This window comes from Mustela erminea, chromosome 6, assembly GCF_009829155.1.
Source record: "Mustela erminea isolate mMusErm1 chromosome 6, mMusErm1.Pri, whole genome shotgun sequence".
Lineage (NCBI taxonomy): Eukaryota > Metazoa > Chordata > Mammalia > Carnivora > Mustelidae > Mustela > Mustela erminea.
Genome location: NC_045619.1, coordinates 9,602,864 through 9,627,215, shown reverse-complemented (window position 1 = coordinate 9,627,215; position 24,352 = coordinate 9,602,864). Strand labels below are relative to the sequence as shown.

The following is a 24,352-nucleotide window of genomic DNA, read 5'->3' as shown; positions in this document are numbered from 1 at the left end:
AAGGTGATGCAACATAAGAGATGAAATCTTTTTGAAATCTATAAAGATTGTCATTATAAATACTATTCATATTTTAATTTTCAAATACTTTTATCATACATTCATTCTGAAAACCAGATTTTATTTTTGTTTAACAGAAAAAAAAAACAATATTCTTTTACACATTTCTGAATTTAGTGTTCAGAAATTTTACATGTAAATTAACCTTAGTATTTTTAACAAAATATTTTGAATTCTCTACCCTGAGCTTAAAATATAAAACTCATGCTATACTGATTACCCCAAACTATAAAGTTCCTAGTTAGCTTCCTCTTTTATCCCCCATAAAATATGTCTGTATCAGAAATATTCTTTTTCAAAGTAATTTTAACTCATCAAAAAGTCAAATGGATTAAAACTTAATTTAATTTAATACTTCTTTTCCATTGCTATAGAGGTGAAGGTACAGTTTGATGTTGTAAATTTAAAAAAAGCTTTTTTGTGTGTTCTGTAAACATTCCTTCCTTAACTGGCTCCCTCCTTTGGAAGTGTCTCCACTTCTGTAAGTGTTCAAGGGAAAATGGTGGGAGAATGGGGCGTGTCTGAGCTTGTAGATTTTCTATCTGTTTAGTGGCTGACTTTGGACAGCTAAAGTGATGGGTTCGGGTACCCCCTTCCCAACTAGTTTTCTATAGCTTTATTCATATATACACATATACATCTATATATGTACACATATATTCCTGAATTGACATACAATGTATAGGGATTATACATCAGGGACTTTTAGGATAAATATAAGATTTCAATTTCTTTTGTTGACTTTCCTCTAATAGCATGTGAAAAAAAACAAACTCTTACTTCAAGTTCTGAAATTTCAGACTGCTTTTCCATTTCTTCAGCTCCTAATAAGCACTAAGAAGCAATTTGCATCAATTTGCCACCTACTCCTTGGCATCCCCAATTCCTCCAGCAGTTATTGCGAAGGTGGCTTCATTTTCAGGCATCTCAGGGCTAACAGAATACAAGGGAACAGAAGTTTATAAAAAGCTCTATTTCTATAAATACCATATTCATGTCACAGGCATCACACCCCTCTATCAGTCTGAGTCTCCAGAGACATTTCAGAGTTGCTACAGCTAAATGTGGACTACAGAATTTACCTACAAGTATTACCAAGCCTCACAAACACTTATTGAACAGCTTCCATTTTTAAGGTTCTGAATGTCAAGAGAAATGACCCCAAATCTGGAAATAGGCAGAAGGAATAACTGGGTTTTCTTTTGGTATACTCTGAGGCACAGTGTGGCAGGGCCTGGGTCAAAAGGGGGGCGCACATTTCTGTGACTAGACCAATGCAGGGCAAAATTGTGAAAGACTTTGAAGTGAACTAAAAGGTTGCCACGTACTTTCAATGGAAAATAGGTTGCCTAGCACATCCTTCCAGGTTCCCCTATTTTGTAAGGACTCTGCCTTTTGTTGTCTTTGAGCTACTTGACAACTCTGCAAGTTGTAGGTAACCATGAATGATACAAATTATTCTTGTCCATAGAAATATGAATTGTACAAGAAGGAATGCAATTGATTCTTGTCCTATGGATATTGATCTGTTTTTGGTCAATTTCTAATTCACTTAGCATTCCTTATTTGGCTCCGTATGTGTGTTAATTTGATTTTTTCTTTGATCTGGTTATAAAAGTCTTATTAGTTCCTGCATTAATTAATGAATTAAATAAAATATTTGACATTTTATATTTGTATGTGATTATATGATCTACTAGATTTTACCTTTTACTTTTTTCTACAACACCGTAGGAATAGAGGTTAATTTGTGGAAAACTGACAGCAATGCGGGCAATTCCTGTCTGTGGGTGTTGCAGATGATTCCAGTCTATAGCACCGGAAATGAATTTCACTGTGTAGAGAAGCAACTGATTTCCCTCCAGTAAAGAAAACAACTTCAAATGTTACAATTGATTGCCTTGTAAGATATTAACCAGTTTTTCATCTATTTGCAAATTTATTTCTGCATTCCTCTGATTGACTACACAAATCTCTATCAAATTATCCTTTGAATAAGATTCTCCATCACCGGAGTTGAATTAATGTTTTGACACACTTTTATTTTGTATTTATTTGCAAGAAAGTCATTTTTCAACTTCTGAAAATCATACATTAGAAGGTACTAGATCCTACAGATTTCACAAAAATGGGACAGAGTCCCTACTATCAAGAAGTCTAACAGGTGAACTATGTATGACGTATGACAAATGTGCAAAGTAAGATAAATTTCATAAAGTCAATATATATGTTACAGAACTCTAAAGAAAGGTTGATTATACCAGTAAGGTTGATAATATAAAGCCTCATAGAGGCTTTTTGAGGCAGAAATGGGGGTGTTCAAGGCAGAGGGAATAGTCTGAACAAAAGCAGAGAACTAGATACTCGTTTAATAGGTAAGAAAGAAGAATGGGGCATTTGTGTGGCTCAGTCGGTTGAGCATCTACCTGCTTTTCCCTCTCCCTCTGCAACCCCCATGCTTGTGTGCTCTCTCTCTCTCTTTCAAAGAAATAAATAAAATCTAAAAACAAAACAAAACAAAAGAAAAGAAAAAAGGATAAGAAGTTAGGTTTAGGTATGTTGTGTTTGAAGTACCTGTGTGATAGTCCTGCAGAGGAGTTCTGTAAGCAGTTGGAAACAAATATCTAAAACTCAAGTAAACTAAACAAGAAATAAAAATTTGAAAATCACTAATCCTGAGAGAAAGAGCCTACTGCTACTTTATGTTATTATTACATTCAGGTTATGGTGACTGTTTAGTAACATTAATAGCTTTCATTTATTAAGTATTTACTAATTTACTACATGTTGGTCTTCTTTATGATTTTATATTAACTTTATGAGAACTCTTGGGTATGCATTATTATCCCCATTTTATAGATGAGAAAAATCATGGTTCAGAGAGAAGTAATTTTCCCAAAGTCACAGTTGCTGGTAAAGGAAGGTGCCAGTTTGGAGACTAAATTATTTGACTCCAAAGCTCAATGTTCTTCTTCTTCTTCTTCTTCTTTTAAGATTTTATTTATTTATTTTGTCAGAGAGAGAGAGAGAGAGCATAAACAGCGGGAGGGACAGGCAGACAGAGAAGCAGGCTTACAGCTGAGCAAGGAGCCTGATGTGGGACTTGATCCCAGAACCCTGGGACCCTGGCCTGAGCCAAAGGCAAACAGCAAACACTTGACCAACTGACAACCCAAGGGTCCCAAAGCTCATGTTCTTAACCACCAGACTTTACTGCCTCTTAAAGCTGGCTTTTGTTTTTTGGTTTTGTTTGTTTTGTTTTGTTAGAGGGGTGGAGATTAGGCACTGTATTCTGAGCACACTATGGATTAGGTTACTTCCCTTAGGAAATAGTAGGGGGGCCTCCCCTGAGGATAGCAAATGGGCTATAAATAAGGCTGGTCTTGCTAAACTAAAACTAGAGCTGGGTAAGAAGGCCCGAGGAGAATCAGATCCCAGAGAGAGAGGGAGAAGCAGGGTCTCTGCTGAACGGAGCCCAACTTGGGGCTTGATCCCAAGACCCTGGGATCATGACCCGAGCCAAAGGCAGCCACTTAACCCACTGAGCTAGCCAGATGCCCTGAGTTGTTTTTAATGTCCACCAATCTCAAATATGCTAAATGGAATAAAATAAATGTTTTTTTTTTTTCTTCATTCAAAAGTTTTAAAGAGAGCAGGGCACCTGGGTGGCTCATTCAGTTAAGTGACTGCTTTCGGCTCAGGTCATGATCCCAGGGTCCTGGGATTAAGCGCTGCAGCGCTGCATAGACTCCCTGCTCAGCAGAGACCCTGCTTCTCCCTCTGCCTCTGCCTCCTGCTCCCCCTGCTTGTGTTCTCTCTCTCTGTCAAATAAATAAATAAAATCTTTTTTTTAAAGTTTTTTAGAAAGTATTTTATTTATTATTTATTTGACAGAGATCACAAGTAGGCAGAGAGGCAGGCAGGGAGAGAGGAGGAAGCAGGCTCCCTGCTGAGCAGAGAACCGGATGTGGGGCTCGATCCCAGGACACCAGGATCATGACCTGAGCTGAAGGCAGAGGCTTTAACCCACTGAGCCACCTAGGCACCCCAAAAAAAGTTTTAAAGAGAGAAAAATGCATACTGGGGTCCAGCTATATTTACTTATGGAAGCTATAAACTATAGTGACACTTTAGGGAAAGAGCTTAGTCTGTTTTTGTAGTCACTCCTATATATCTGGGAATTCTTCTGATAGCCCTTTTCTGCTCTATTCCTCGAGAATTCTGTGTTTTCTTTGAATGAGAACTGTCTTTCCCTTACATCTGCGTAAGTTAGTAGTTGAAGGCATAGGAGTAGCTGTAGCAGATGCTATGACTGTCCAAAATAGAGCATCTTTAACAAACTAAGAAATAGTGTAATGATTAAAAGTGTTGGTCCTAGATTCAGGCAGTACAGATTCTAATCTTGGTTCCATCTTTTATTGATTGTGTGATTTGGGCAAGGCCATTCATGTGCTCACTAATAAAGTATCTATTGGGCACCTGCTAAATCTTTGTTGTAGGTACTTGAAATCTAGAAGTGGAAAAACAGACAAAGATCCCTGTCCTTGTGGAACTTATATCTGGGGAGAAGAAGAATCAGATAATAAATAATGAACATAATATATTATGTAATTGTTTGAAGATGGTAAGTGTTATGGGGAAAGATAAAAACAGAGCTGGGTGAGGGACAATAGAAGTGTGGAAACTGGGAGGAGTTGCGATTTTAAATAGGGAGATCTAGACAGGTGTGGTGGAGAAGGTACTATTTGATCAAAGATTGGAGGGGCGGAGAATGATAACCAGAATGAAAGCTGCATGGGGAAAGATGATTCTAGGCAAGTACAAAGCCCCTAAGGTAGAACTGCGCCTGGCACATTTATAGAACATCATACGGCCACTGAGGTCGCAGTGCTGTGAGGGAGGGAGAGCAGGGACAAGGACAGGGACATGCACGTAGTGCTAAGTAAGCCATCACAGAGACTTGAGCTTTTATTCTGAGTTAAGATGGGGAGCCACTGGAGCTTTTAAGCAGAGGACAGATATCATCTGACTCAATTTTATAAGGGATCACTCTGGCTTCTGTGTTTAAAATAGACTGTAAAGGGACAGTGGCTACCTAGCTGCTTGAGCCCTTGGTTTGCGCATGTGAAAAACAGGGATAATGACCTCCACCTCTTAGAGTTGTTGTCATAAACAATGAAACACATATATAATTATATTACATATAATTACAGATATAATTTATATAAATTATAGAAAATTATAAATTTTATATAAAATTATAAAATATATATAATTATATATTTTCTAAATATATACATATATATGTATATAAATAAAGTACTTGGTGGAAGGCCTAGTATGCAGCAGCCACTCAATATGTATTAGCTATCATTAAGCTAATAGCTTAATGCACCATCATAGCTAATAGCATCATCATCTAGCTAATAGCAACATAGCTAATAGCACCATCATCTTCTCAACTAAAAAGTTTTCTCTGAAGTCAAGAATTCTTTGCAGGAAATCTTAAGGAACCAGAAAGAAGGGAGGACATGCTGCACAGCAAACTAAATTTTGATACTTTTTGCCCCGACTAGTTTTGCTGTTTTAATTCAAATTTTTGGATATCTGAATTTCTAACCCCTACAATCCCTTTAATTATCCTTTATTGAGTCTGCAGAATGCTCGTATTCTCTCAAGACTGTAAGAACTGTAGGAGTTACTTGGTCCTGCAAATATGGAGGATTTGATAAAATATGCGAATGACTGCACATGTAGATGGTGTTCATTTGTTAATTTGACCAATAGTTACTGAGTTCCTATTATGTGCCAAGTACCATGTTAGTGTTGGGGACATTTGTGAATCAGACTCAGTCCCTGCTGTGAGGGAGATTTACATGGAATCAGCTGATGCAATTCAGAGTGAAAACTGTTTAGGAGAGTATTTTATTTATTTATTTATTTCAGAGAGACAGAGGGAGAGTATGCATGAGTTGAGGGGAGGGGCAGAGGGAGAGGGACAGGGAAAGCAGAGTCTCTGCTGAGCAGGAAGCCTGACTCCAAGCTGAGCCCGAGCTCCATCTCCCCACCCAGAAGTCATGACCTGAGCAGAAACCAGGAGTCAGACGCTTAACCAATTGAGCCACACAGGCACTCCTAGGAAACTTCTAAGCACAGCAATCTAAGATACAGACCAAGAAATTATAGTAAAAAGATGGAACAATCTTACTACCTATTGAATTCAACAAAGCATATTCATAGCAAATTTCTAGAGATTTCTGAAATCCATTAAATACAGCATTTGTATATTATAGCCTACAGGGATAGGTCACAAAAAGCAAAATGGTCTAAATAACAGTCAGATGAGAGAACTGATTATTTAATATTTATTCAGTGACAGCCCATAATAAGTACTGCTATTCAGAGCAAATACCAGATTAAGAGCTCATGTAATTTCTTTTTGGTTGATTTTTCCTCCGTAGTATAGTTATCACAAATCTTTGCCTTGTTCATCAGGGTTGGCTAATCAGTCAATCACAAATATTGTACATCTATCATGGATCAGGTACTGAGAATACAGCAGTGAGCAAGAGAATTGGGTTCCTGTACTCTGGGTATTTGGGGTCTAGCATGGATGGCATGCATTATATAAATCATTGCCAGCGGAATATAAGCTCTATGAGGGCCTTGTCTTTTTCTTTTAGTCATTGCTCTATTCCCAGAACCTAGAACAGCTGGTGTATAGTACATCTCTTGTAAAAATTTCTTGTTTATAATTCTTTTTTTTTTAAATTTTACTTATTTACTTGACAGAGAGATAGAGCACACAAGTAGGCAGAGCAGTGGGCAGAGGGAAAGGGAGAAGCAGGGTCTCTACTGAGCAGGGAGCCCCATGTGGGGCTGGAGCCCAATGTGGGGCTGGATTCCAGGACCCTGGGATCATGACCCAGGCCGAAAGCAGCTGCTTAGCCCACTGAGCCACCCAAGAGCCCCATGTTTATAATACTTTTTTTTAAAGATTGCATTTATTCTTTTGACCGACAGAGATCACAAGTAGGCAGAGAGGCAGGCAGAGAGAGAGAGAGGAAAGCAGGCTCCCTGCTGAGCAGAGAGCCCGATATGGGGCTTGATCTCAGGACCCTGGGATCATGACTTGAGCCAAAGGCAGCAGCTTAACCCACTGAGCCACCCAGGTCCCCCTTGTTTATAATTCTTAATTAAATAAGTAAAATATCATGAAAGAATATAAATTACAATATAGTGTAGCTTAGACCGGAGGGTTAGGGACAAGTTCCCTGTGGAAGTGATGTTTAAATTGAAACCTATAAAACAAAACAAAACAAAACTCCCAAAAAACAAATCCAGCAGAGGAAAGGAGAAGAATATTTCTCTGTCATACTCTGTACTTTCCCTGCACTGAACAAACCTCACTTGGAATCATTCTCTGGCTATCTAGCTTCACCGTAAGCTTTGGAAGGTCAGGAACCAAGTCCATTCATCAACAGAATCCCTTAATCCCTAGAACCTAGCCTGTAGTAGGGACTTCCCAATGGAGTGAATACTTTTTTTTTTTAAGGCTTTATTTATTTATCTCAGAGAGAGAGAGAGAGCACAGGAGAGGGGAGAGGATCAAAGGGAGAAGCAGACTACCTGCTGAGCAGGGAGCCCGATAGGGGACTCGATCCCATGACTCCAGGATCATGACCTAAGCCTAATGCAGTTGCTTAACCAACTGAGCCACCCAGGTGACCCAGAGTAAATACTTTTTGAGAAGGAAATTCAAACATGTAGGATCTGCCAGTGGTATAATTAAAGCCTCTCAAGGAGCTCATGGGTGGCTCAGTGGGTTAAGCCTCTGACTTTAGCTCAGGTCATGATCTCAGGGTCTGGGATCAGATCTGGGATTGGGTTTGGGATTGAGACCTGCACTGGGCTCTCCTCAGCAGGGAGTTGCTTCCCCCTCTCTCTCTGCCTGCCTCACTGCCTACTTGTGATCTCTCTCTCTCTGACAAATAAATAAATAAAATCTTTAAAAAAAATTAAAGCTTCTGAGGAGAGGCAATTCTATTTAATGCCATATGCCCAAGAATCTGATTAAAAATAAGAAAATATTTACCTGTCATAAATCTTTGCAATTCTCAGTTCTCCTCTTCCTTTTCTCAAGCTTATTCTTGTTGTTGAAGCATGAGCCAGGATGTGTCCCCCGATGGGTTTTTTGGGGTCTGCCTGAAAACTAAAATAATAAAACACTGTTTCAGGTTTCATCATAGGGACTATATACAGTAAAATATGCAATTATAAGGCAACTTTTCTCCAAATCACAGCAGGAGATGGGGTAGGTGTGTGTTCTAAGGAAGCAGGGGCTCATTCATTAACTATGGAGTGGGGTATGGTTTGGAGCTGTCATATATCCCCTTGCCATCCCATTCAGGCTCCTGATGTAAAGTTACAATTTGATTGCTTTTTTAAAAGGATAAAACACAAATACTATGTTATTCACTGTCTTAGGATAATTCTTGGGGGTAAGCAATTTTTCTTCTTTACAAAATACCAAGACCGAATTTATTTATTCGTTCATTCATTTATCAGAAATCTTTACTAATGGCCTACTATATGCCAAACACAATTTTAGTCTCATGAATAAGAAATGCCCAATTAGGGGCGCCTGGGTGGCTCAGTGGGTTAAGCCGCTGCCTTCGGCTCAGGTCATGATCTCAGGGTCCTGGGATCGAGCCCCACATCGGGCTCTCTGCTCAGCCGGGAGCCTGCTTCCTTCTCTCTCTCTCTGCCTGCCTCTCTGCCTGCTTGTGATCTCTGTCAAATAAATAAATAAAATCTTAAAAAAAAAAAAAAAAAAAAAAATAAATGCCCAATTATCCCTATGGGGTCATGATGCAACTGAGAGCAGACTGAGAACCTCCTTCTTGTTCATTAACTGTATGTTGGAAGGCTTCAATGCTGCACTCGTTATGAATTTGCAGTGAGAATAATCTTGGAAATGTCTTTATCACTGATGCTCAAAGTTTATTCTTCTAAAAGAGGATACAGAAGAGATAAGTTTTGACTATGTGTGAATTTTAAAAATATATTATGATTGCATGAGTTATGACCCTCATCTTGAGAAATATACATACTAGGGTACTAACACTCACTTGGCAAGAAGTGAAGGGTCCTTAATAGCCCTAATTGTGAACCCTTTAAAAAAAAGCCCAGGTGCTTTAAATCATCAACAAAATGCCAGCAAACCAAATCTGGAAGCATATTAAAGGGATTATACATCATGACCAAGGAGGATTTATTTAAAAAATGCAAGAGTGGATCAACATAGGAAAATCATCAGTGTAACATACCAGATCAAAAGAATGAAAGGAAAAGATCCCCATATACTCATCCCGGTTGATGCAGAAGAAAACCTAGGCTTTGAAATCATCAATAGGGGAACTAAATATAGACTAGCAGGTTATACTTGATCAAAATAAACTGTGACAGAGCCTAATAACTTCAGCTCTGGGAGAATATGGTTACAAGTCAGTTTAAATTCTGCTTGATTCATGAGCCTGCTCAGGATTCTGGTTACTCTAAGCATGAGGCATGGTGTACTAAGGATGTAGCTGACTGGCAGGAGGTTGAGTAGGTAGCAGGGTGGTGGGGATGAGAGCTTCTTGGTGAATAAGAAGTTCTCTGGTGAAGAAGTCAGCTGATACCAGCAGGAATTTGCTTATAAACTTCTGCTCGCTTAAATGGCTCAGGAGTTAGGACCAGAAGATTCTTGGCTGGGGCTGGATAGGACTGGTTAAAATTCAGTAGGTCCAATGTTGAAATAGACACAGAAAGTTGGTTTTGGAGTGAACTACCATCAAGAAAGTAGTAGCCAGGCCATTGAGAGGAACAGCAGTTAAGAAGTTAGAAGGCTATATACCACGTCTTTATCCATTCATCCGTCGATGGACATTTGCCCTCTTTCCATAACTTGGCTATTGTTGATAATGCGCTATAAACCTCGGGGTGCATGAATCCCTTCGAATTAGTGTTTTTGTGTCCATTGGGAAATATGTAATAGCGCCATTTGCAATGATGTGGACGGAGCTAGAGAGTATTATGCTGAGTGAAATAAGTCAGTCAGAGAAAAACAATCACTGGATGACTTCACTCACATGCGGAATTTAAGAAACAAAACAAATGATCATAGCAGGAAAAATGAGAGGCAAACCAAGAAGCAGACTCTTAACTATAGAGAACAAACTGATGGTTACCATAGGGGAAAGGTGGGGAATGGCTTAAATAGGTGATGGGGATTAAGGAGGGCACCTGTGATGAGCACTGGGCAATGCATGGATGTGTTGAATCACTAAATTGTACACCAGAAACTAATATTACACAGAATGTTAATTAAGTGGAATATAAATAAAAGTTAAAAAAAAAAAGAAGTCAGAAGGCTAGTTTGCTTTCTGCAGGCAGCTGACGGGGAGTAAAACAATAATGTGGGCTGCCTGGGTAGCTCAGTGGGTTAAGCCTCTGCCTTCAGCTCGGGTCATGATCTCAGGGTCCTGGGATTGAGTCCCGCATCAGGCTCTCTGCTAGACGGGAGCCTGCTTCCTCCACTCGCCTCTTTGCTTGCCCCTCTGCCTACTTGTGATCTCTCTCTGTCAAATAAATAAAATCTTAAAAAAAAAAACAACAATAATGTGATCTCAGTTGGATGAAATAGCTAAACTTGAGTTGTCTGTGTAATGCTTTCAGATTAACGTCACTCTTAATGGAATGGCTCTAAATTTTCCAGGTGATCCTATTCAAGGTCTTAAAAGAATCCCATGGTTCTATACAGATGGGTCCTGATGATATCAAACAGGGCTAGGACTCTGAATTTGCAAATACTATACTTACCTTTCCTTAATGCACTTTTCATACTGTGCCTTTAGTGCTACTATTATGCACCTTTTATATTTCCCTTCAATCTCTCTTCTATTACCTGTCACTAGGCTCCTTAAGGGCAGACAACACTGTATTTAACATTGGAGCAACCAGCTACATAGTGCATGCTCAAAAATATTTTTTTTTTTTAAAGATTTTATTTATTTATTTGACAGACAGAAATCACAAGTAGACAGAGAGGCAGGCAGAGAGAGAGAGAGGGAAGCAGGCTCCCTGCTGAGCAGAGAGCCCGATGCGGGACTCGATCCCAGGACCCCAAGATCATGACCTGAGCCGAAGGCAGCGGCTTAACCCACTGAGCCACCCAGGCGCCCTCAAAAATATTTTTGAAGATAAGATATGGAAGTTACAAAAATATCAAGGAGAATATTGGACTGTAGAAAGATTGGTGCTGCCACAGAAGGTAGACCTATTAAAAATTTCTATCAAGAGGAGACAAGATGCTACATGGTGAAGAGAAGTTTCAACAGTTATGTTACTGCTTCTCACAGATGGTCTCTCAGTACTCTTTGTAATTCTCCTGTATGAGCTTGGTGAGTCTCCTTAAGCCCCCTTTTCCATTCTTGTCCTTTTATCTTGGATGACAAAACTTGCTTTTTTTATTTTTTTAAGATTTTATTTATTTGACAGAGAGAGACAGCGAGAGAGGAACACAAGCAGGGGGAGTGGAAGCGGGAGAAGCAGGCCTCCTGCTGCGCAGGGAGCCTGACATGGGACTCAATCCCAGGACCCTGGGATCACGACCCGAGCTGAAGGCAGATGCCCAATGACTGAGCTACCCAGGTGCCCCCCACCTTTATCTTTCTTTCTTTTTTTTTTTTCCACCATTTTCTTTTTTTAAGATTTTATTTATTTTTGCAAGAGAGGGGCAGGGCAGGCAGAGGGAGAAGCAGACTCCCCACGGAGAAGGGAGCCTGACCCGATGTGGGACTCTGTCCCAAGACCCTGAAGTCATGACCTGAGCCAAAGGCAGATGCTTAACAGACTGAGCTACCCAGGCACCCCAACAAAGCTTGCTTCTTTGTAGAAAAGAAATGAGTGTTCTCAGAAAGAAGCTCCTTCAATTTCCCCTTCTTTCTATCTGCTGCTTAAATACTTTTCTATAGTTGTAGTCATCCTGCCTTCTTTCCTCTCAAACTCTGCTTTTTCCTTCTTCCAATAAATCCTCTGACACCTTGATGCCTTTGCACAAACAATTCCCTGTAAACAAAAGCCCCTTTCCCACTGTGTTTGTTAATTTAGCTCCTACTCACCCATCCAGTGTCAGCCCTTCTTGGAAACCCTGCCTGGTCCTCTGAAACAGAGTGAAGCCTTCCCGTCTGTGCTCTCATACCACTGTATATTCCTCTGTGAAAGCACACTACATTGTAATTTTTCTTTAATTAAGTAGGCTCCACACCCAATGTGGGGCTTAAACTCACGACTCTGCTATCAAAAGTCACATGCTCCACCAAGTGAACCAGCCAGACACCTCCACATTATGATTTTTATAATTTATAGTTCCCATTCCCCTACTATAGTCCAAATCCTTATTCAGCTGTGTAACTCCTAGAAAAGTATGTGTAATATAAAAGGCACTGTATAAATATTGCTGAATGACTAGAAGGGAGGACAACTTGGGTGTCCCTGGTCTACATTCTTTTGGATACAGATCTGGATACACATCTCCAAAGACGGTATGTAATTTAAGGAGCTTTTGAAGGGTGTTCTGACCAAAAGGCAAATGTAGAAGGAGACAGAATTTCTCTCTAATTCAAGTAATCCTATCCCCCCCCCCCATTTACTGATCATCTAAAGAAGAGCAGGAATGTGGAGCTTTTAGATGCACAGCCATGATTTTTTCTTAGCAAATTACTGTTTGCTGTGACCAATGTGATACCTTATGCACAAAAAAGAATATGTACTACTGCTTGTTACTGATGACTCCAGGTGAAGAGCCTGAATGTTAGGAATGTTATCTAAAAAAAAAAAAAGGTTATCTCCAAAGGGAGGAGATTTTAAATAACTAAATGGGGAAATAAATTATAGAATGTGCAAAAGTACTAAAAAAAAAAAATAGGAAAGATATCATGGGAAGAAAAATGTCCTCAAAAGTGACTCAAACAGGGGCGCTTGGGTGCCTCAGTGGGTTAAGCCTCTACCTTCGGCTCAGGTCATGGTCTCAGGATCCTGGGATCAAGCCCCGTATCACAGCATCACATCGGGCTCTTTGCTCAGTGGGGTGCTTGCTTCCCCTCTCTCTGACTACCTCTCTGCCTACTTGTGATCTCTTTCTCTGTCAAATAAATAAATAGAATCTTTTTTTAAAAAGTGACTCAAACAGAGGTTGTACTTAACCAAAATTGATTGCCACATATTGTAACAACCTTAGCTCTGGGAGAATATCACGCCAACTCGAATTTTACTTGCTCCATCAAGGTGTCAGGATTCTGTGGAGAATTTCGTGTAGAACTGATGGTTCTTCACGTTTCTTAAAGGTCACTAACACTTGGATAATTTAATAAAAGATATAGACTCTCTCCCAGAAAAATGCACATTTGTATGTACATGAACTTTTCATGTTCGTTTAGGGGATTCATGGTTTCTCTCTCCTCTGAGGCAGATGAGTATTAGTAATAATAATAACACCTGGGGCGCCCGAGTGGCTCAGTGGGTTAAAGCCTCTGCCTTCAGCTCCGGTCATGATCCCAGGGTCCTAGGATGGAGCCTAGGGGTAGAGCCCTGCATTGGGCTCTCTGCTCAGCAGGGAGCCTGCTTCCTTCTCTCTCTGCCTGCCTCTCTGCCTATTTGTGATCTCTGTCTGTCAAATAAATAAATAAAATCTTTTAAAAAATGTATTTAAAAAAATAATAACACCTAAGATTTACTGAGTCTGTACTATGTGACAGACACACTTCTTAACTCATCCAATTATTTTCTTTTGCTTCCACATTTAGTGAATAACTTCAGATTAAAACTTAAATTCCTATAAAGGTCTGCCTACAGGGAGAGAATGCACTGGTCACAAGAAATTCAAATACAGTTACATTTTTCATTGTCAGTAGACTGGCCCTCTGAACTATCATGGAGTCTCCCGAGCTTGATTAATATGAATCTACCCTTTAGAGATTCTTGGTTCTCAGTAGGTGACCAAATCAGATCTCTGCGTATAAGGCTAAGGGTGTTGAACTCTGGTCAATTCACCAGGGTAATGGATACATCCCTGCAAAGTTTCTCAAATGACAGCTTGCCAACCTCTCTCCAGGCATCTATGGCTCTGATGTACTGTGTACGAGCATTGGAGTTAGACCCAGGTTCTGGTTTCAGATTACCAGCCAACAATGAGACCTCAGGAAAATTACTTAAGCATTGTTAAGTGTCTGTTTCTTTATATCAAATGGGGGGTAATAAAAGTACCTAACTGGTAGGGTATATGTAAGAATAAAATAAAATAGTTTAAGGAAGGCATTAGCCCGGTGAATATAATTATCTACTTTCCCAATCCTGACTCAATGTTTTCATTGGGCCAGTTACTTATGTTCATGAACCTCAGTTTCTTTCCCTGTAACATGGGATCAAAAATATCTTACCACTAAGGACTGTCATGAGCATTCAAGATATATTTAATATAACTCAGTGATACCTACTGCATGCCAGGAACCGTGCTAGGTCATTTATGTACATTAGCTCTACCCTTAGCACTAATCTTGGCACATAAGAGATATTTAATTAAATGATCCAGTTAAAACAGCCACTCTTTCAGGGACATGTGGAATAAGAAAATTTCTTAAAGTTTCTTTGAACTTCCTGAGTATTTTAACAGTTACAACCAGGGCTTGAGGTAAAGTACGAGAAGATGTAGCATTCCGCATCTTTTCAGAGGGCTTTAATTTACTTCTATTTTTGACCTAGTAAAAACAGCTTCAGAAAACCACCCACATTCCTCCTTCAACCTATTCTTATTTTCCCTTCTTTCATATTTTCTTCTCTTCTTTCTTCCTTTTCTCAGGAGATGGCAGAGTATGACAAGCAGGAGGAAGAGAGAGGCGTGGATATTAGGAATAAAGAGGGGCCAAGAGAGACTGCCATTTATCCGCATCTGGCTGAACTGGACATAGTGTATTAGACTGCTGAGGGTAAGACCCAGAGCAGCCTGATCTCCCAGCTTCAAACTGGGGTGTTGGGGTCATGTAGTACAAGATGATGGTGATGGTAGGGTAGGTGATATTTTCCTAGGAGGGGGATACGGAGGGTAGCACAGTGAGGCTAAAAGAGCAAAACTTTGGATTCAAAGATACCTGGGGTCAAATCCTGACTCCCATTCTTAAATCTTCTTTTAAAAAAGATTTTATTTATTTATTTGCCAGAAAGAGAGAGAGCACGCAAGCAGGGTGAGCAGCAGGCAGAGGGAGAAGCAGGATCCCCGGTGAGCAAGGAGCCTGACTTGGGACCCATAACCCTGGGATCATGAGCTGAGCTGAGCCGAAGGCAGACGTCCAACCTACTGAGCCACCCAGGTGTCCCCCCTGACTCCGGTTTTAAACTGGATGATTGAAGAAGTAGATACTCTGAGCCTCTGTTTCCTCTTTTTCAAATTAGGAATAATAATAGTATCTATGTCAAATACTGGTTGGAGCAGGGACCTTCAGGGGCCAGCACAAGGGCAAGCTGGTACTGTCCCTGAGGGACAGCAGAACTCCTGGTCCTTTGGACATGCCGCAGGGGAAGCTTTGGATGGAATTTTTGAGACGGGATCTATTGAGGAGAGAAAGGCTGAATGAACATGCCCAGGAATGAGGAGGATTCTTTGAGATTAAGGGAAGATAGGGAAAGAAGAGTACAGCAAAAAAAAGAAAATTGGGGGGGGGAAGGAGAAGAGACTTTAAGATTTTATTTTTAAGTAATCTCTACAGCCAATGTAGGGCTTGAACTCATAGCCCTGAGACCAAGAGTCACGTGCTCCGACAACTGAGCCAGCCAGGCACCCCCAAGAAGAGATGGTTTTTGAAAAGGGCTATGTTTAGGGACACCGGAGTGGCTCAGTCAGTTAAGTGTCTGACTCCTGATTTTAGCTCAGAGGTCTTGATCTCAGGATCATGAGGTCAAGCCCTGGAGTTCAAGCCTTGTGAGTTCAAGCCTGTGTTGGGCTCTACACTGGGCATGAAGCCTACTTAAAAAAAAAAAAAAAGGTAAAATAATAATAAGAGGTATGTTTAAGAAGTTTTGTTACGTTATCTCCCCACCCTGATACTTTTCTCATAAAATCGGCAGAAAAATCTAAAATTTTTTCAAAAGTTTGAAGATGGAATTCTGGGGCAGGGAACATAGCACTATTTGGAGACTAGTTTCATAGAAGGAAGAGGGAGGCACAGGCAGGCTGAGCTGGGGTGATAAGAGAATTATATAAGACAATGCATAAAAGCACCTGGCAGCAATCAATAAATATAAGCCCTCTTAATATTTTAATGGAGTTCATATAGTTTATTTTTACTTATTTGTTTTTTAAGTTTTTCTTTTATTTAAGTGGGGCTCAAACTCAGAACCCTCAAATCAAGAGTCACATGCTCTTCTGACTGCACGACCCGAAGTTCAGTTTAAACAACTTGCTCAAGGTCACCATGCTTCTGAACTTGGCTTAATGTTTTTTCTTTAACCATATTGCTTCTTAATTTACGTGCACGCTGTTGGATCAGTGAGTGACACACTTAGAGAGCAAATTGCACATTTACAAGACATGCAAATATTCTAAGATGACTTTTGGTTTTAGCTAAACAGATACACAGCGGCTCATATTCTCTGCCCTGGTATGGAGATTTGCAGGCTGATACTTCTCACTTTTTATCTCCAGGCCTTCATCAACTGGATCATTCTAGCTCTAAAATCTGTATCTGTAAGCTTCGTCTAGGAGCTAATGCTCTGCTGTATCATACGGCAGCTCCCCGCCTCTGTAATTTTGTTCCTTTTTAATACGATGTGCCATCAAGTATAATGCATGGGACATAAGCCTCAATTATTGTCAGCATACTTGGGGACTCATACCAATTATGGTGATATTTCTCTGACAGGTCCCAGGCAAGCTGCAGCTTGGAGTTCTTTAACACCGAGAAACAAAGCTTTTCTTTATGGGAGATTTTCTAATAGCATTTGAGTTCCTTTAGTTTAAAACTGTACTATTTTTTTTTTTCATTTAGTTGTGGCAATCTATTGCTTTATATAAAGACACACATTTAATTTATATTGTTATAATTTAATATACTTTAGAATATACTAATTATAGTGAACCTTGATTCCTCACAACTTGGTTTGGTGAAGGATATGAAGCTTCAAAGCAGAGTCATCCAACAAAAGTATTAGCCTGGCTCTCAGGTCACTTCACTATAAATGTCCCCTCCCCAGCTCCTACAGTTGTTTCTTTCTGTCATCTCTCTCTGTCCCCTTTCGTTGTCTTAGTGGAGTCAATTCAAAATGGTCTTACTCTTTTTGAAACTGTCTATGAGTTTAAGAAAAAGAACCCCTATCTGACCTAATTTCCACAGATTTCCTTTGCCTTCTAACCCTAGATAGACAGTTTTGGCCTCTGCAGTGTTCCCTCCCCACACCTGAAGAAAGAACACTGCTCTTTAACTCGTACTGTTTTATTTGAATGCAACCCACTTCCTCCCTCTGAGCCAATGAGTCATTTTCTCTTTTTAAAGTGAGCCCTGAAAATCTTCCATTTCTCTCCAGTTTAAAATTATTCTCTTTGTGAAGTACTTCATGTCCTGTGTATGAAAGACACCCTATAAAATGGAGAAGATTGCCTTAACTACGCAAGGACTACAGATAATGCATGACCTACCAAGTCTTCACAATTCTGAGTTAAATGGACACCACTTATTTTCTTCTTTATGGAGTCAAGGCACATAGTCTCTTTTGTGCAGGAGTGAATTCCCAGAATCTTGATACATGGATTTTCAATAAGTATTTACTGCACGAATAAATGGTTGATCTCCCTCTCCTCAGTCTTTTTAACTTGCTTAATACCATTCATGTAGTTAATATTTTTCACATTGGACTCTCCTGTGATTAAATACTCATAAAAAGGGTATTGAAAAGTGAGAAATACAAATTGCAGAAGATGCAACAATACTCTTAGGGTGAGTTTAGAAAATGCCTGAAGGGGGCACCTGGGTGGCTCAGTGGGTTAAGCCTCTGCCTTTGGCTCAGGTCACAATCTCAGGGTCCTGGGATTGAGTCCTGTATCAGGCTTTATGCCAGCTGCTCTGCCTACTTGCAATCTCTCTCTCTGTGTGTCAAATAAATAAATAAAAATCTTCAAAAAAAGAAAGAAAATGCCTGAAGGGGAATGCCTGGCTGGTTTGATCAGGGGAGCCTGTGACTTTGGATCTCAGGGTTGTTGGTTTGAGGCCCACACTGGGTATAGAAGTTACTTAAAAAGAAAGTCTTTTTAAAAAATTAAAAAATAGGGGTGCCTGGCGGCTCTGTAAGTGGAGTATGCACCTTTTGATCTCAGGGTTGTGGGTTTGAGCCCCACTTTGGGTGTAGCGATTACTTAAAAATAAAATCTAAGAAAGAAAGAAAGAATAAAACAGAGAATGCCTAAAGAGAGATACATTCGTTTCAGTACAATTTACATAATTTACATTGGATTGAATATCTTCAAATACATATGTCATTGACCCGCTTAACTGCTACTAACCGATATATTGCCTTGGTTTTAAATATTGCGCTCATCAGAGTAATAACTGATTTAAGCAAGAACCTTCCATGGATGCTAAAACCAACTGGTAAGAGCTAACTGCAGGACATGATATTCACACACATCTCAGATTACTCTAACACAAGTCACTTATTCATTATGAAAGCAAAAAGGTCTTTTATAATGGAGAAATTTTGTGAACACCATTGTAATCCCATGACCAAACTTCACATCACTAATAATGGGACAAACCACCATCGTGTGCTTCTTGATATGATGTAGGGAGAAGGCCATAATATTGCTTATGTAATCCTCCTGCCAAAAGTATTTAACATTTTAAATAATGAGGAAAAATACCCTTCAAATTGAGGGACGTTCTGAAAAACAGTTGACCTGTGCTCTTCAAAACTCAGTGTCGGGGCGCCTGGGTGGTTCAGTGGGTTAAAGCCTCTGCCTTCGGCTCAGGTCATGATCCCAGAGTCCTGGGATCGAGCCCTACATCAGGCTCTCTGCTCAGCGGGGCGCCTGCTTCCATCTCTCTCTCTACCTGCCTCTCTGCCTACTTGTGATCTCTGTCTGTCAAATAAATAAATAAAATCTTAAAAAAAAAAACCCACACACACCTGTCAGTGTCATAAAAGCTTAAAAAATGCTGAAGAGCTGTCCTGATGAAAGGAGACTCAAGAGACAAGACAACTAACTCCAGGCCGTGTGTGATAGATACTAAATTAGTCTTGAATCAAAAACAAAATTAAAAAACCCCGGCAATTATAATGGACATTTTTGAGACAATTGGAGGCGCTGGAATATAAATGTATGTTAGAAAACACGAGTGTGCCATTGTTAAATTTCCTGATGGTGATAGTTACCCTGTGGTTATGCAGGAGAATCTTCTTGTTCTTGCAAGAAATATGCTGAATTATTAAGAGGAGAAGGGTCCTAATATCTGTAAATAATTCTCAACAGTTCAGGTGGAAAACCTCTTAAATGGTTCACCAAAAAATACACAAATGTATATTTGAGTATGTGTGTGTGTGTACAGAGAGAGTTTACACATATGCACACACACAGGGACACACAAAACATCAGAGGAAAAAAATGCAGCAAATGTTTACAACAGAAGAACTTAGCTGAATGATATATGTGTATTCATTGTACTAGTCTTGTAACTTTTCTCTGGTTAAACAATTTTTTAAATAAAAACTTGCTGGAAAGATTGATATCACAAATTCAGTGTTATTTTGATTGCTTATTCAGATACATAATGTTCAAAATGTTTGATCGTGGCAACTAATCATTCTTTGAATTTTCTGTTTTCATCATCTTACTTTATTTAGCTCTCCTTGCCTTTCTGTTCACGGCCATCTGTCAAGCAAAGCCATCAAAAAGTCTATGATGTGCACGAACACCTCAACAGATTCTGAACATGCCTAAGTGCGAACTGAAATTCTGTTTCTTCTAACAGGAGACTTCTCTTCATTGGATCTCTTATAAATGTATCCTTGTACATCCTGCAGAGAGCCTCCTTTTTTTTTGTTTTTAGGCTGATGGCTTATCAGTACAATAAAAGCCATTCATGTAAATGGGAAATAATTTTTTATCTTTTCCTTATTGTCCTCTAATATCCTTTTAGCCCTAGACAAAAGAGGAGCCCAAAATATCTCTGAAAATGGTTAAAACTATTGCTTTATTCTATAGAGAACTAGAGAAAAATAGATTCTCGATAACAAGTGATATTTGCAATTATGAAGTAATATTCACCGTGCAATAGAGTAATTTGTGATATATTTGTGCCCACAATGGGACTGATAATTTTGGAATTACTTTCTGTTCTTCATTCTAACCCTTTTGATATTAACCTTTGGGAAATACAAAAACAGAATATTGGGACTTACGTCATAGTTGCTCCTGGATCAGCAGTCATTTGATTGGTCACGAACACAGCCACATTATATTCTGCATCAAGAAATAAAATTAAGGAACTAATGATGGCAATATAAAAAGTTCACTGCTTAGACTTCAGAATTTAGGAATACTGTGCTATGAATTGATTTTATAAACAATATCACATTCCAATTTTTCATTGGTAACATAGATTAATAACTTCCTTAAAATTATTATTGTTATTACTATTTAGGTACCTACTATATTAGAATCAGTATTTTGATTTAAAAAAAAAAAAGGAGTTGCATTCCCATGAAGGTAAATTTATTTTTAAATGTGTATTGCCTCCTGACATTATTCTGAGCTTCTCTGTGAAGCCTACTCAACAGTCACAGATGCTATTCTGATAGCACCACTTATTTTAAAAAATCTACCTTCTGAGATTTTTTGGAGTCGTGACAACATCTGGGCCAATTTTTGCTGCCGTTCAGCCAACTCCCCACGACCGCTGAAATCTACTCGAAAAAGTGCCATTATTGAATCAATGATCTGCACAGGATTAATGTAAAAATAAATATGGAAATGGAAAGAAATTAATTTGGATTGGAATCAATAGAAGAAAAATAATACGCTAAATAGCTCTGCGAGGGAGCAGTATAGAAAAGCTTGTACCAATAGCTTGAAGATGCCGGCTTCTTCATGGAACTTTGCTGCTACATAATCAAGTAGCTCCATCTGATGTTCACCTGGTGGGAAATGCAGTGAGAAAATGTTATAACAGCTAGAAGAAGCAGAGGCTAAAATCATTTATGGTCCTGGAGGCAAGCAAAAGAGAGTCCTGAAAGGATTTTCTTCATTATTCATGGCTTTATTAAATATGATTTCACATTCTGCCTTAGCATGCATGCCAAAGGCTACATTATCCAAAAAGAATGTTACTCTCCATTTCAAAGACAAGAACAAGAAGTCATTTGAGGGCATTTTAATACCTCAGGGCTTGCCAGATGATAAAATCTGTGGACTGACTAAATAAATTTGGAGGAAAGCAAAATGCAAAGAGAAAAGAACAGCATCAGAATGTTGTAAGGATCAACTCAAGAGCAAATCAGTGTTGCCAACCTTGAAACAGCCCAAGCATCAGGTACATGGGGCTCTTACTAGTATATGCACGGGCATAAAGGACGTTGTCCAGTACTGCGTCATGGTCTACATTGAAGCGGTCAGCAATGTCCCGAAGGCGATCTGGACGGCTGGAGCATACCAAGATTAAGGATCCAATAAATCAATTCAAAAAAAGTTTAGAACAACTACAAAAAATAATATCTTAAGTAAGTAAACTAACAGAGAGGCAAACATCATACCTGGAAAGGTATTCTGAAAGATGCTAATAACCACTTAAAATCTACATCAGATTTTTCTTTTTCATAAGTGCCCAAATTAATAAATAACTCAGTGTATAACAATGATAGAAATGATGAGCACTGATGGATTTAAATACAGAATACTCTGATCTTTACAATAGCTTTGGAACCTAGTTGTTATGGCCTATATTACATTTTACAAATGAAGACACTGACAAACAGAGATTAGGCAAATGACTCAGGATTATGCAGCAAATCAGTTACAAGGAAAAAACCAGACACTAAGATTTGTGACTCTCTTTTGATTTCAGTATAAAAATAGATCTATTCTAGGAAGATAATATCACTGAATTATAATTCAAGTCACTTCAAAGTGAATTAATTCACTCGCTTTAAATTCCTCGCTTGTTCAATATGAAGTAATTTAACATACTGTTAACCATGAGTTGCCAACAAATGATAAATTTGACTACATGAACCAAAGAATCAGTAAGTAATTTCAAGGATCATGGGGTGCCTGGCTCAGTCGTTTCAGCATGTGACTCTTGATCTCGAGGTTGTGAGTTCGAGCCCTACTTTGGGTGTAGAGATTACTTAAAAAAAAACAAAAAAAAACAAAAAAAAAAAACCTTAAAAAAAAAAAAAGAATTTCAAGGACCAGAAGGAAATTAGCAACCTATGGTTTTTGGTCTGTTTAGGGTTTAAAATCTCCCTTCTTCTGTGGGTGCCTGGGTGGCTCAGTGGGTTAAGCCGCTGCCTTAGGCTCAGGTCATGATCTCAGGGTCCTGGGATCGAGTCCTGCATCGGGCTCTCTGCTCAGCAGGGAGCCTGCTTCCCTTCTTCTCTCTCTGCCTGCCTCTCCATCTACTTGTGATTTCTCTCTGTCAAATAAATAAATAAAATCTTAAAAAAAAAATTTAAAATCTCCCTTCTTCTAAAAGACTTGTGTTAGCTTTCTGAAATTAGTAAAATTCATAGGGAGGCAAATTCAGTGTACCTGCAAATGTTTTTTGGAAGATGCTAATAATCACTTAAAGCTATCTAAACAATAGGGGCGCCTGGGTGGCTCAGTGGTTTAAAGCCTCTGCCTTTGGCTCAGGTCATGATCCCAGGGTCCTGGGATGGAGCCTTGCATCCGCATCCACATCGGGCTCTCTGCTCAGCAGGGAGACTGGAGCCTGCTTCCTCCTCTTTCTCTGCCTGCTTCTCTGCCTACTTGTGATCTCTGTCAAATAAATAAATAAAATCTTAATAAAAAATCTATCTAAACAATAAAGAAGTAATCCACATTTTTTAGGTCTTCAGTGATCCAAATATGTCTATAGTATTCTCTGAATTGATGTGAGCTAAAATAAAATCCATGTCTGTGTTCTCATTTCACTTTGTTTACAGTGTTTGTATAGTACTGATCACACTACAACTGTAAAATGAGGACAATTTGCGATTTTATTTGTGATGTTTACAACTAGCTCCGTGTATGTAGAATTAGATTTTCTTTCCAATTCCCCAGCCCTCTATATCCTAATGCACTACATGTGTTCTTTTCTTCAGAGCTTCAGCGACAACCACTAAAATCTTCCACTGCTCCTGAGTTTACCCAGGAGATATTTTTGGTGGACAGGTCAAAGCCAGCAGAGAATTAGAAGACACAGTAAAAATGCTTTTCAGTACATCACTTTTTACAGAATCTGGTTACCATGTGACTGAAAGTGTAAAAGTTGGGCTTATGCTGAAGGGAAGTTCAAATCAATTTTTAAGTATTTGTTAGCCGATTACTATATGGAATTGATTACTATTTTAACCAATTACCAGTGCATTGCGGTATCATATACGGAGTTGTAAAACCCATCCGTATTACAAGTAAATGTAAAACATAAATAAGAAGGCAAAATATAAACATTTAAAAAGGAAAATATCAGGAGAAGAGTAGTGTATACGTAAGAGCAACTAAAGGAGGGGCACCTGGGTGGTGCAGTGGGTTCAGTGGCCAGCTTTTGGTTTTGGCTCAGGCGATGATGTCATGATCCTGGGATCAAGCCCCACAATAGGCTCTGTGTTCAGTGTGGAGTCTGCTTGAGGTTTTTTTCTTCCTCTTCTTCTGCCCTTCCCCCTGCTCATTCTCTCGCTCTCTTTCTAAATAAATAATAAATAAAATCCTTAAAGAAAAAAGAAAAGAAAAGAAAGAAACTAAAGGAATGAGAACATTCCATTGGGGCTCTTGAATGTCCTTGTTCCCCTAAGCTGTCCTCCCTACTCCTTCTTGCAGAAGACTTGGCTCCTAACTGTTCCTCTCTATCATTCCTGATAAAATCCAGATTGCCCAGGGATGCCTGAGTGGCTCAGTTGGTAAAGCCTCTGCCTTCACCTCAGGTCATGACCCAGGATCCTGGGATCGAGCCCCGAATCAGGCTCTCTGCTCAGCGGGGAGCCTACTTCCCCTCTCTCTCTCTGCCTGCCT

The 24,352-nt window shown here is 39.3% G+C and overlaps 1 protein-coding gene across 1 annotated transcript in view; it reads right to left on the bottom strand.

Annotated features, from left to right (window-relative positions):
* Positions 1-387: 387 nt before the first annotated feature.
* DMC1 (DNA meiotic recombinase 1) overlaps positions 388-24,352 on the bottom strand; it is a 37,480-nt gene continuing 13,515 nt past the window's right edge. The window contains exons 8-13 of the mRNA XM_032346274.1: positions 21,692-21,783; positions 21,206-21,279; positions 20,968-21,082; positions 20,545-20,605; positions 8,156-8,272; positions 388-993 (exon numbers count right to left, since the gene is read on the bottom strand). Coding sequence (XP_032202165.1) covers positions 924-993; positions 8,156-8,272; positions 20,545-20,605; positions 20,968-21,082; positions 21,206-21,279; positions 21,692-21,783 — 529 coding nt within the window. The 3' untranslated portion in view covers positions 388-923. The remainder of the gene's footprint in view (positions 994-8,155; positions 8,273-20,544; positions 20,606-20,967; positions 21,083-21,205; positions 21,280-21,691; positions 21,784-24,352) is intronic.